This window comes from Castanea sativa, chromosome 11 (genome assembly GCF_040712315.1).
Source record: "Castanea sativa cultivar Marrone di Chiusa Pesio chromosome 11, ASM4071231v1".
Classification (NCBI taxonomy): Eukaryota; Viridiplantae; Streptophyta; class Magnoliopsida; order Fagales; family Fagaceae; genus Castanea; species Castanea sativa.
This window is the reverse complement of record NC_134023.1, coordinates 51,892,721-51,904,964: the sequence shown is the minus strand read 5'-3', so window position 1 is coordinate 51,904,964 and position 12,244 is coordinate 51,892,721. Positions and strand designations below refer to the sequence as shown.

The 12,244-nt window shown below is 33.9% G+C and overlaps 1 protein-coding gene across 2 annotated transcripts; it reads right to left on the bottom strand.

Moving 5' to 3' along the window:
• Nucleotides 1-6,194: 6,194 nt before the first annotated feature.
• On the bottom strand, nucleotides 6,195-10,748 carry LOC142615773 (RGG repeats nuclear RNA binding protein B-like). Of its 2 annotated transcripts, none has more exons than XM_075788599.1 (7): nucleotides 10,150-10,748; nucleotides 9,279-9,612; nucleotides 9,111-9,176; nucleotides 8,836-8,962; nucleotides 7,618-7,773; nucleotides 7,454-7,510; nucleotides 6,195-6,659 (listed from the first exon to the last, which is right to left on the bottom strand). In XM_075788599.1, the coding sequence occupies exons 1-7, from the start codon at nucleotides 10,361-10,363 to the stop codon at nucleotides 6,477-6,479; spliced, it is 1,137 nt and encodes a 378-aa protein (XP_075644714.1). In that variant the 5' UTR covers nucleotides 10,364-10,748; the 3' UTR covers nucleotides 6,195-6,476. The 2 variants fall into 2 exon arrangements, with proteins under 2 accessions (XP_075644714.1, XP_075644716.1); XM_075788601.1 differs by having other exon boundaries at nucleotides 9,111-9,173.
• Nucleotides 10,749-12,244: the final 1,496 nt, after the last annotated feature.

Below are 12,244 nucleotides of genomic sequence, written 5' to 3'. Positions count from 1 at the left end.
CAATTGCTTTATGAGTTAGCAAAATGAAAGTAACATGTGTCCAAAGGGTCCACTTGCAATGCACATGATCAGGTAGGCCCTTAGAGACATGTTTCTTTCTTTTTACTACCACATAATCTATTATACAGTAATTGTTGCATACTAGTATGCAACATATATGCAACATATCTTTTCCCTTGAAAATTATACATAAGAAATGAGGTTATGGATTAAATACTAATTAAAAAATTGGGAGTATGTAATCCAATAGTGACATTTTCTTAATATATATATACACAAACTTGTTTTAAGTTGGGCTAAGTCTTGAATAGGAGGATTTTGGAAAGCCTAGCCCGATATTTAGTTGCGCAAACTAGGCTCTCACTTTACCAATTAGGTCATGTTATATATATAAACGAAGAGAAAACCTTCAGTCAGGTCCTAGCGTAAAGAAGGCATTTTACGCCACCAATGATGTGTCGCCACATCATATATCCATTGATCTTACAATACACTCTTGCACACACAAGTATAACCCAATTAAACACAAAAATTCTCAAACACCCATCAGACCTAAGAAGCTCCAACGCCTCTCCTCTCCTCCTTTCCTTGTACCACCGGACCTCCACCCCGCCGTTGGAGCCGCCGCACACATTGGTCAAGAGCTAGCGTTGCCGCACAAATTTAATAGAATTTTGGGTCCGGCTTCCTTCTCATTCTCTCCCTTTTTTTTTTTTTCGAGACATGGGTTTGTGATTTTAAGCTCAAAAGAGTCTTTAAGGCTTTTTCGATAAACCCATTTGATTTTAAGCACAAGGAAGAAAGAGAAATTGAAACAAGCCCATTAGATTTTTATCAATCTTAAGCTTATTCCCACCTCAAAGTCTCAATCTTTAATTTTTTTTTTTTTCTCTCTCTTTATTGTTTCCACAGAATTTTTAAGACATGGGTTTTGTGATTTTAAGCACAAAAAACAAAGTTCTTGAAGCTTTTGCTGCAAACCCACCTCCGTGTCATTTTTTTTTTTCTTAATCTTCTTTTCCTTAAATGTGATAGTCATTATCATTAATACGTATTCGAAACCCAATGTTTCAGTGTTTTTGCTTTTCAATTTAACACCCAATGTTTCACTGTCCTTCATCAAACACATCCCTATAGAAACTATCAACCACTAAAGAACCATCTCTAGCAAGAACTCTTTTTGGAGCTCAAACATTTGACGTGGAGTGGAAAGATGAATTGGGTTTCAAAGCTCAAACCTTGACCGATGAGGAGGAACCAGTGCGACGGTGCCAGCTCTCGACCGATGTGTGCGGCAGCTCCAGCAGTGGGGTGGAGATGAGAGGCGTTGGAACTTCTCAAGTCTGATAGGTGTTTGAGAATTTTGTGTTTAATTGAGTTTCACTTGTGTGTGCAAGAGTGTATTGTAAGATCAATGGAAATATGATATGGCGGCACATCATTGGTGGCATAAAATGCCCTTCTTTTCTTTACGCCAGGACCTGACTGAAGGTTCTCTCATAAACGAACATGCTTTAAGTTGGATTAAATCTTACATTAGCGGATTTTGGAAAGCTCAGCCCAACATCTAGAAAGGTTGGAAAAACAAGACCCTCAGTTTACTAATTGGGCCATTTTACAATCAACATCTGTGTGTGTGACCAAATCTGCTTTAATTTGGGCGAAGTCTTCAATGGGAGGATTTTAGAAAGCCTTGCCCAAAATTTAGATGTGCAAACTAGGCTCTCAATTTACCAATTGGGCCATGTTATATATATAAAAACAAATTTGTTTTAAGTTGGGCTAAATCTTCAATTAGCAAATTTTAGAAAGCCTAACTCCACATTTAGAAAGGTTGGGCAAATAAGGCCCTTAGTTTACTAATTGGGCCATGTTACAGTCAGCATCTCTCTCTCTCTCTCTCTCTCTCTCTCTCTCTTAATGGGTGCATTTTGGAAAGCCCAAGCCGACATTTAGAAATCCAAACCCATCATTTTTAAAAATTTGGCAAACTAAACTCTCAGTTTACCAATTAGGCCATGTTACAGTCAATATTTGCCTTACTTAAATAAACGAATTTGTATATGTACATTTGGGGAGTTCTACCAAAATTGAAGAAGTGATTTTAGCATAATACAATTATCATTTGAGAAAATTGCATTGACCTTCTTTTAGGTTTACTATAATTACATTAACATTCCCCCTTGTTTCAAACTGTAAATAGACTTCATTTGAAGGGAAAAAAAAAAAAAGTAAGCTACACTCACCTCCCTTACAGCTTAACACAGTTAAATTTACTAAAGAAAATTGAAAAAAAATAATAATAATTAAAAAAAAACTAAACATTTCCGATTCAAAAATAATAACAGATATGATAAAGAGTTAAAAATGCAAATGCTTTAAAAATGGAAACGGAAAATAAATTAACAAAAAAAAAAAAAAAAAAAACGAGAAGCGAAACTTGAGGGAGGATTAAGAACCCCAAATCATTTCATGCAAAAGTGGGGATTGAAGGAAGCCAGAGGGCAAATGAGCAAGACCCACCCTTCTCAGCAAAACTCGAATGAGCTCTACACAGTACACACCACTGATTAGGAAATGAATTAGTTGAAACTCGAAAGGCTGTGACGACAATATGGACAAGGAATCATCTATGGCTATGTGCTAGATTAAAGAGGCATGAAATGGAGGGTGGGAAACGAAGAAAAAAATACAACAAATTTAGAGAGATAGGCAGTAATGTTTCCGAAAGAATTTTTTTTTTTTTTTTGAAGAGTTTCGACCTATGTATTTGTTTCTGATAATGACTTTTTATTATCAGACCAAAACACCAATCGATTTTTTGTGTAAGCAGGGATTGAACCTAGATCTATTATGCAACCATAAGAGGGTTTACCAGAAATAAATATGTTGAAACAAAAAAATTTCAAAAATCTGATATTTCTAGTTAACCTCCTTCAAAGTGAAATTTTCCTTCTACCCTCCTTGAAAAATGGGTTAAAATTATATCTTGTTTAATGTTAAACAATATTATAGTGTTATACTACTTATTCTTAACACTCTTTATTGGATGTGTACTTTTAGAAACCCACTTTCCGACAACATTTCTCTTTTGGTTTTTTTTATTCTTGCAAAATTTTTAGATAATAAAAATTTTATAACTATCTCATTTATTAAATTTTAATTTTAAGTTTATTTTTATATTATATATAAAAGATGAGATTATGAATTGAATAATAATAAGAATATAGAGAATAGGTGATAAAGGTTATTAGGTTATTAATATAATTGATTCTAAAAAAAGTTATTAATATAATAAAGACTATTAGGTAGTTTAACATTAAGAAAAAGTTTTTTTATTTTTTGATATATATATATAAGAAAATTGTTGAACAACTTCCTGACAAATTATTAAAATCCAAAATTGATAATTTTCAGAAAATCCTAATGAATGATGTTTACTCTAATATTCCTAATGTTTTTTGGCATAAGAAGAAACATATTGTTGACTTACCTTATGTAAAAAACTTTAGTGAAAAGAATATCTCCACTAAAGATAGTCCTATCCAAATGAATGCTATATATATATCAACAATTTTGAGATTCTTTGGTTGCGGTGTTCATCACACCTGGTCTAACTAAATCCATATAAATAAATAAAAAACACCCCATGATGGCAACCTTTGTGGCACTGTTTTGGTTTGGTCACCATAGATCTAATCTTCCTTGGTGGAGATTTTGACTAGCCAGCCAATCCCATGGTGTAGCGAGCTAGGCATGAAACCGGCCACCTAACCAGTTATGTTGGCCAATGAATTTGGTTAGAGATGCCAAGGTTTTGTGATTGTTGTTTTGACAGATTGATGGTGCAAGGTTTGATGGTGATAGTCGCGGTAGTTGTAGTAGTGAGGTACAACATGATTGCATGGGTAACTAGTTTTTTGGTATATTAAAGCATTGACCGAGATCAAATTTGGCTATGGTACTGTGTAAAGGTTGTTGAGTGAAAAAAAAAAACAAAAAACAAAAAAGAGGAAAGAAAGAGAGAAAAGCAAAGGCTAGAATTTTACGTGATTCTTTTTTATGACCCATGTTTGCAAGATTGCAATGAAAAACCTTTGACGATTATATCTTTGTTATTGAAGTACATCTTACAATAAATTTAATGTCGAGTTTACTTGCTCTACAAGTACATAGACTTGCATCAAGTTTGGACCTTAAATAGTAATTTCTCTAGCACCATGGAGGGTATTAGAAGACAATGGTATTGTCAAAAATAAAAAAAAACATATTCACTCTAAAGTTATTGAGTGCTTAACAATATTGAATTATTGATAAAATTTGCACCATATATAATTTAAACCCTAGCTTATGCGCACGCATTATTACCATATATACAAACACACCCTAATATTAATTAGGAGAAAATGTGTGGGATTATTTTGCTTAAAAATCATGGTTGTCTCCACTTCAAAAAAAAACGTTAACACTAAAAAGAATGGGAATAATAGGCTCTATTTGATATAAAGGAAGGATAAAAAAGTGAAAGAAAAGATATGATATCAATTTTGCATCTTGTATCTTTCATAGCAAATATAGAAAAGTGGTGGTCAAGGCCATTGTATCTTCTGGGTTCCAAAACACCCAATTGGAAAGAACTGAAGTTGATGTTTAAAAGTATCCATGTTAACATAAATTATTCGAAGGTTCCAGAAACCTAAAGGACATGTTTTTCCCTTTATAAAATTGGCAGTATTTGTTTCTTAAAAGAAAAAGATACATGTAAATAAGAAAGTTGATCCAAACTCTCAAAGAGAAATTACAAACCCAATCAATATTACAAGAATAACAATACAAGAGCAGAGTATTCAAACCATAAAGGAGATGCAAAACACAAAACTGAAACACAACAAAACCATGCTCTCTAAGAATCTATCTCAAGGGCACTGGCCACTCAGGGGAGACCAGATCCATGAGATGAGATAAATATACCCCCACTGTGAAGACATAGGAACTCAGTAGTCAAGAGGAACCTTTATCTATTTGGGAACCCCATAGCTTCAGTAGTTCATTTACTTAGTGTATCAAAATTTATAGTTTTTTTGATAGCTTTTATGTTAAATATGTGACAAAATTTTGTAAGTTTTGGAAACTCCTAAGTTTCGGTAGTTTATTTACTTTGTGTATCAAAATTTATGTTTCTGATAGCTTTTATGTTTAAATATGTGACGAAAGGTTGAAAGTTAACCCCCACCCGTCTCATTAAAGCAGGAATGAGCTCTAAACACCACTGACTAGGAAATGAACCATACCGCCGATCAAGTGTGAGGTTGAAAGGCTGTGACAACAATGGGAACAAGAAGTTGGGCAAATGGAACTCGAAACTACATAGTTGACAGTGTCTTTCTTCCCAATGAAGAAACTACACATGGTCAAAAGATCAATCGATATGGTACCATCCTCCACTGACTAGAACTTTCAAAGAGCATGTATTGGTTCTTGACTCCCACATAACATTTATATTTTATAATACTAATTGAAGGAAAATTTTTAAAATTGAATTAACACTCCGTTTGTTTCAATAAAAAACCTTGTGTAAAGATAATTTTCTTTGTTTTTTAATGTTTAATAGCATAAAAAAAAGATAAGTAAAAAGATAACTATCTTTAGTCAACATAAAAAATATGGCTTATTTTTAAAGATTGTTTTCCAATAAAGTTTTTTGAAAAAGAACTATCTCACAACAAACTAAATATGAGAAATTAAGAGTTTGTTTTAAAACTCATTTAAAGTTGCTACCAAACATTAAAAAATAAGATAGTTTTATAAAAAATGCTTCTTAAAAAATGACTCATTCTAAAATATATCATTGTTGAAACAAACAAACAGAGCGTAAATACAAAGCAAATACACTATTTGTAGATATGAGGAGCAAATATTTTGGAGATGCAAAGGCTTTAAAACTGGAAACGAAGATTAGAGTTTTTAGGGAGTTCCAAGGGCAGAAGCTGCAGAACCTAAAACCTGTTATAAACGCTGAATAGCAAATAGTTCATAAGCCAACTCTTTCCCTCGATTGGATTTCACCATCATTTTCCTTCCATTCGCCTAGTTTTGATCTGAACAAGGGCAGAGTAACCGTGCAAAAAGACCCCGTTCGTACCACCACCCTCACTTTTCAGGCAAAACCAAAATCCAAAATGTAAAACGTGTTCTGAAACAAAACTAGGCAATAATGAATTGTAGTCATAAGTAAATCCTCTCATATGCCCCAAAGTCTCAAAAACAGTAAAAACAAAGCATACCAATTACGAAGAAAAGAAAAGAAAAGAAAAAACTACAGGGGAACATATGAAGAACAACCTGAAATTTACATTTTAAGGCATAAAATTTTAAAAATACAGGAAATCCACTTATTGAGTCATTTTCCTGCTTAGACCAAAGAACCCAAAAATGTAAAAACCATTGAGATCCTTATCGCGGGGCCTTGGAGAATCTCACTTGCCACCTAAGGTTGGGAATTGACTAGGATCTTCAATAGATGGGGCTGCCACATTGCTTGTTATTGTGTTTCCACCATACCCTCCTCTTGAACCACGACCACGACCCCGACCCCGACCACCGGGGGTGAAGTGCCTTTCTCCTTCAGTAGGCTTCAAGAACTCATTGATGCTGACCGACTATAACAAACATACCACATAATAAGAGTTCAGTATTAAGCTCAAAGAAGAAACAGAAACCCAGAAAGAATGAAAAACAAGAAAATTTATTCAAGATAGCATCACTAAATAGCAAAACATAGGAAACATGAACAATAATGTCACAAAAGGCATTAATTAAGAACTCTATTCTCAATAGGACTCTTTGTTGCTTGTGGAGAATTCCTGAATCTGTTTTAGCCTAGCTCTGTTAGTTGGCTGACTGTTGGCTTGTTTGCATTTTGATGCTTGTTCTGTAAAACTGTGTTTTTAGTTGTTCGTAAATAAATTGAAAAGACATGTTAAATACCTTGCAAACATAGGCAACTTATCATCAAGACAGTAAATTGTAAAATTAGCTAAAAAGAGGAACATCTTTCTTTTATTTTATTTTATTGATTCGTAAATTACTTGTGCACCCAATGGCTTTGAATCCACGGCCTTATGCCCCACCCATTCCTATGAGGGAAAGTGTCATTTGACTAAGAGCACATTGTCCATAAAAGGTCTTTATTAATACATTCCAATGTAAAATTGAAAGTTCCTAGCCACATTAAATTCAGAAATAGACAAAAAAATCAAACATTAGGTTATCCAATGCACAAGCTACAAAACACCATTTTCAAAGAAGAGGGCAGCTAACCAAAAAGAATCCACAATTGATGAGCACATATTCAAACCTTATGTACAATGCTTTCTAAAGTAGCAATTAAACAGAAAGAGGGAATCTTTGAAAATCTTGGAAATGAGAGAATAAGCAGGCAAAGTATGATTACCTTTTTGGCTTTCTCTTCCTTCTCAAGAGCCTCTCGCCGCTTATCCTTTTCAGAGCCCTGAAAAGATAAAAACATCAAATGGCAAAAGATAATTAATATACTGGTGCTGATTACATAGATCAACGAAAACTGAAAAACTTCTTAAGAGGGTATAAAAATTTCACCAATTTAATAAAGATATCATTATTTTCCTTCTTGTTTGAAAGCTGTTGCATGGATTCAAACTCTTTAGCATCAACCTTTCTTTCCTCAGTCTTAAGTGTCAGCAGGGCCTTCCTCTTCTCTTCCCGCACCTTTTCATACTCCTCCAGAGTCATCTCCTATTATAATGGCAACAAACCATAAGCTATAGCTTTCCCTTTTTTTTATTAAAATTTTCTTATTGGTAAGTATGACTGTAGTACCAAGAAGTAGCACAATTATCCAAGGACAAAAGTCATTGGTTCAAATCTCCCATTCCCATATTTTGGGGTCAAACTCACTCATCCAAAATAGAAAAATGACAAAAGGCCATATCTTCAACGAATGGGGGGAAAATAAACTTACAATAACAACATACAACAACAACCCATTCTTAGGGCGTGTTTTGATACCGCTTATTTTGCTGAAACTGAAAACTTATTGCTAAAAGTACTGTAGATAAAGGTAAAAGTTAGTTGAAATAGTATAGTGAGGCTCAAAAATAATACCAAAAAGTGCAGTGGAGCCCATAAATAGTAGCAAAAATAAGCTGAATAGTAAAATAATTTTAATTTTTCATCCCAATCCAAACGCACACTTAATCCCAAATTTGTGGATCAAGATATATAGTAAAAATGCCAAATCTGTTTGTATTTCAGAAAACTGTAGTTCTGACAGCAAAAGATTTCACATCAATGAGATGTGAATCAATTGAATATAACAAGATCTATAGATGAAAAACAGCACATTTTAGAAGCTACTTTATCAACCACAATAACAAATACTCTCCGAAGCAAAATATGAATGTTTATGACAAATACATGAAATTCCTGAGTAAAATACACTCACTTCCAGGATTCCAGTACAAAAGACAGATCATCTACCGACCTAAAGAAATCTGGCGATTTCTAATCAATGAAAAATGAACTGCTAAAAGTTATATTCCTTGCAGGTATGAAGAACGCAATATAGAGCACCAGAATTCTTTCAGATAAAGAATATGTAATTATCTAAATTAGGATAACAAGAGACTATTGACACATCCTTTGTTGGGCTTTTTAGTAACAGTGAGATGATACAGCAATCATCCAAGGAAACTTCAACAAGGTCTACACTCTACATGGTAGGCATTGAGCATCCATCTTAAAACATGAATACAAAAGGAACAGAAATTGACTATGTTTTGAATTGAAGACAATCACCTTATCCTCTTCTTTTTCTTCAGTTTCATTAGCAGGAGTCTCCTTGTTGGCATCTGCTGCCTCTTCCTCTCCCACTGGCTTTTCATCACCCACATTCTTCTCAGTTTCACTGGCTTCTTCAGTTACCCTGAGCATAACAAAACAAGGTGAACAAGCAATGTTACTAATTTATAAATCTAAACATATTTTTCTTAATAAAAAATTATAAATTAATTTTAAAAGATGGCTCTTTAATCATTTGGCAACAAAAGACATGTTGTACAGAATGAACATACGGAGCAACTTCATCAGTCTGAGTTCCCCAGTTCCCACGGCCAGCTCCATCACGTTTGACCTCACTTCTACACAGAAATATGTTAGGTATAAGGCACGTGTTATGGAGAAACATTTTGATGACAAATGTAACATATACTAAAATGCGATGTTCAAGAAGAAGTATTCACCCGCGCCCAGTTCCGCTACGGCGTTCAAATACCCTTCGAGGGCGTTCCACATCACCTGCATCTCCATTACTGAAACCACCACGGCGACCGCCACCACCGCCACCGCCACCACGGTAAGGTCCACGAGGTCCACCATAGCCACGCCTCTCACCAGACCTCCCAGAATCCCCTCCTTCAACAGCACCTTGACCAGCAGGAGCCCCACTATCGGGGAATGATCCCTCATTGTTGGCAGAGTCACGATTGTATCCACCGCCACCACCACGGCCACGTCCATATCCACGTCCACTACCACCACGACCACCTCCGCGAGACTCACTCCTTGCCTCCCTCACTACTCCCACAAAAACAAATACCCAAATCGAAGAAGCGCAATTTTAATAAACACCATGTAAATATAATAGCAATAAACAAACAAGCCTTAGTCCAAAATATACTTTTATAAGATTCTATTCTATCTGAAGTCATACTGTTCTTTTTTCTTTACTACCTTTTTTCCATTTCCACAAAATTCAAAACATTGTAAATTTAACAATATCATTGAAAGTAAAATCACCAACCTCAACATTATCTATGCAGGCAAACACATCAAAACCCAGAAACATCCATAACCATCCCACAGCAAATTCACATTTCTCATTATTAATACCCATTTCCCATTTCAAAAATTGCAAATTAATCAAAACAAAAACAAACAAACAACAGAGTCACATAAACACCACAACAAAAACCCATTACACTTATCGTACGAATACGTACACATATACGTATATGCATGCGTATGAATCCACAACCAATCTAAATTAAATATATAAAAAGTGAAAAAAGCAATCAAAAGAGCCAAAACGACGACGAATCAAGAGGGACAAACCAGCTACAGCAGGAGGGAGAGGCTTGGAAGGAAGCTTAGCGGCGGGCTGAGCCGCCACCGCAGCCGGCTTGGACTGACCCAGCTTCTTCGACTGCGACCCCACGGCGGCGGAGGCGGTGGCGGCAGCTGGCTTAGGCTGGTGAGCTGCGATCAGCTGCGACGGGTCCTCGGCGTCGTCGTCACCCAACAAATCAAAGGGGTTCATGGTCGCCATTATTCTCTCTCTCTAAAAAAATTTAGAGAAAAAAATGGTACAAAAATATGGAGAGAGAGAGAGAGGGTTTGGGGTTTGTGAGAGATTTGGGGTTAGGACAAGAACCCTAGCTTAACAACTCCTTCATCATCGGAAGTGTTTTAGATCTATGAGAGAGTGTGTGTGTGTGTGTGTGTTTGTGTGTGTCTGTGTGAGAGTGTGTGTGTGAGAGAGAGAGAGAGAGACAAAAACCCTAGCCGCAAGAGTGAGAGAGAGAGAGAGAGAGAGAAATGAACCTAATCTAAAATGCTCAATTTATTGTGACAATGGTGCTCGTGTGGTGTGTGAAAATTTATTTATTTTTATTTATATATTTTTTGTTTTTTATGTTTTGCTTTTTGTGTTGTAGAACAATAATTTTCTAGAAAGAATTGAAGATATAGGAAGGGACTTGGTTTTTGGGTTTTTTACCAATGTGCACTTTTAAGGGCGGCCGGTTGTATGGCCACTAGGGTTTTTTAATTTTGTAACCTCCTCCAAGAGAAGGGTTTTGGGCTTTGGGCTTAATTATAATGTCCAAAATCCCTCTCTTAATTTTTTTTTTTTTACCAAAAATATACTAATTAAGTTTTTTTTTTTTTGAGAAAGTGGTATTAAGTTGTTAGTGGAGCAAAAAAATCTACCTATAATCTATCTATGATATCCGTGTCTATATTTATTTGATGAGTTACGTTATAGTCACAAACTATTTTACAACATTTTTACAAAATATTGATATAGCCAACGTCTTATTGGTTTTCACATAAGCCCACCATTAATATCACTTTTTCATTTACTAATAATCATCATTCACCACATCAACAACTTGTAAACTTTTCTTGTAAAAAAGTTTATATTTCTAACATTACTCTTATTTGATAGGAAAATACTTCTTACCATTATATATATACATATATATATATATAATATTGACAAGCTTTCAAGATCTTACAATTTACACATTGTTCTTCTAATATTTATTAAAATTAAAATTAAATTCTCTTTTTTATTTATATTTTTAAAATTTTAAATCGTCAATTGAAATATTAGCATATCATATATTCTTTAATGTTATAATATATAGTTTCATATACAAACACAATCCTAATAAATGTTTAATACTAAAATATGGAAAATGTTAGAGATACACACTATTTTATAACATTTTTACAAACTGTTATTGTAGTCAATTTTTATTGGTTCTCTCAACTGAGCCCACCACCACCACTAACATCATTTTTTTTTTCATTTATCAATAATCACTCATCACATCAATAATTTGTAAAATATTTTCTGAAAAAGTTTGTATCTCTAGTATTTTCCCTTGCGGAATAGTGTGTGTTGATCGTAAATTATATTCTAAATTTAAATCCTCCATTAGAATCTTACCTTATCATAAAAAATGTTTGTTAATAATACATAATTATCATATTTCATATTTAGAAAAAAAAAAAAAGAGTGACAAAAATCATATTCTGTTGAATTTTGCAAAGCATTGCACAAGTTATCAACTACCATATATACTATAAAACCAAAGACATTTGACCTTTGCCAAAAGTCTTGTAACTCAACTAATTGGCACCTCTTAAGATATGTTGGTAAATTATAATAGGCACTGTAATATAATAGTTATTCAAATAATTTAACTATTCGGTAATTTGATTATGTTTTTATTACAAGAAATAGTCATTTCTTATGAATTGCTATTTTTTTAAAATGGGGAATAATTGTTCCTCTCTAAAAAAGTTGTAATAAATAATCCTTAGCAGATGTAATAATTGCTAAAATTAATATACTTTCAAATAAACAAACTTTTCATATATACATATCAATTATGAAAATAAAAAAATATTAAACAAATAC

Coding starts and splice junctions, on each gene's coding strand:
- LOC142615773 (XM_075788599.1), bottom strand. CDS start 10,363: ATGGCGACCATGAACCCCTTTGATTTGTTGGGTGACGACGACGCCGAG. Junction 9,613..10,149: donor TCTCCCTCCTGCTGTAGCTG/GTTTGTCCCTCT, acceptor TTGTGGGAGTAG/TGAGGGAGGCAAGGAGTGAG. Junction 7,774..8,835: donor AAGAAAAAGAAGAGGATAAG/GTGATTGTCTTC, acceptor CCATTATAATAG/GAGATGACTCTGGAGGAGTA.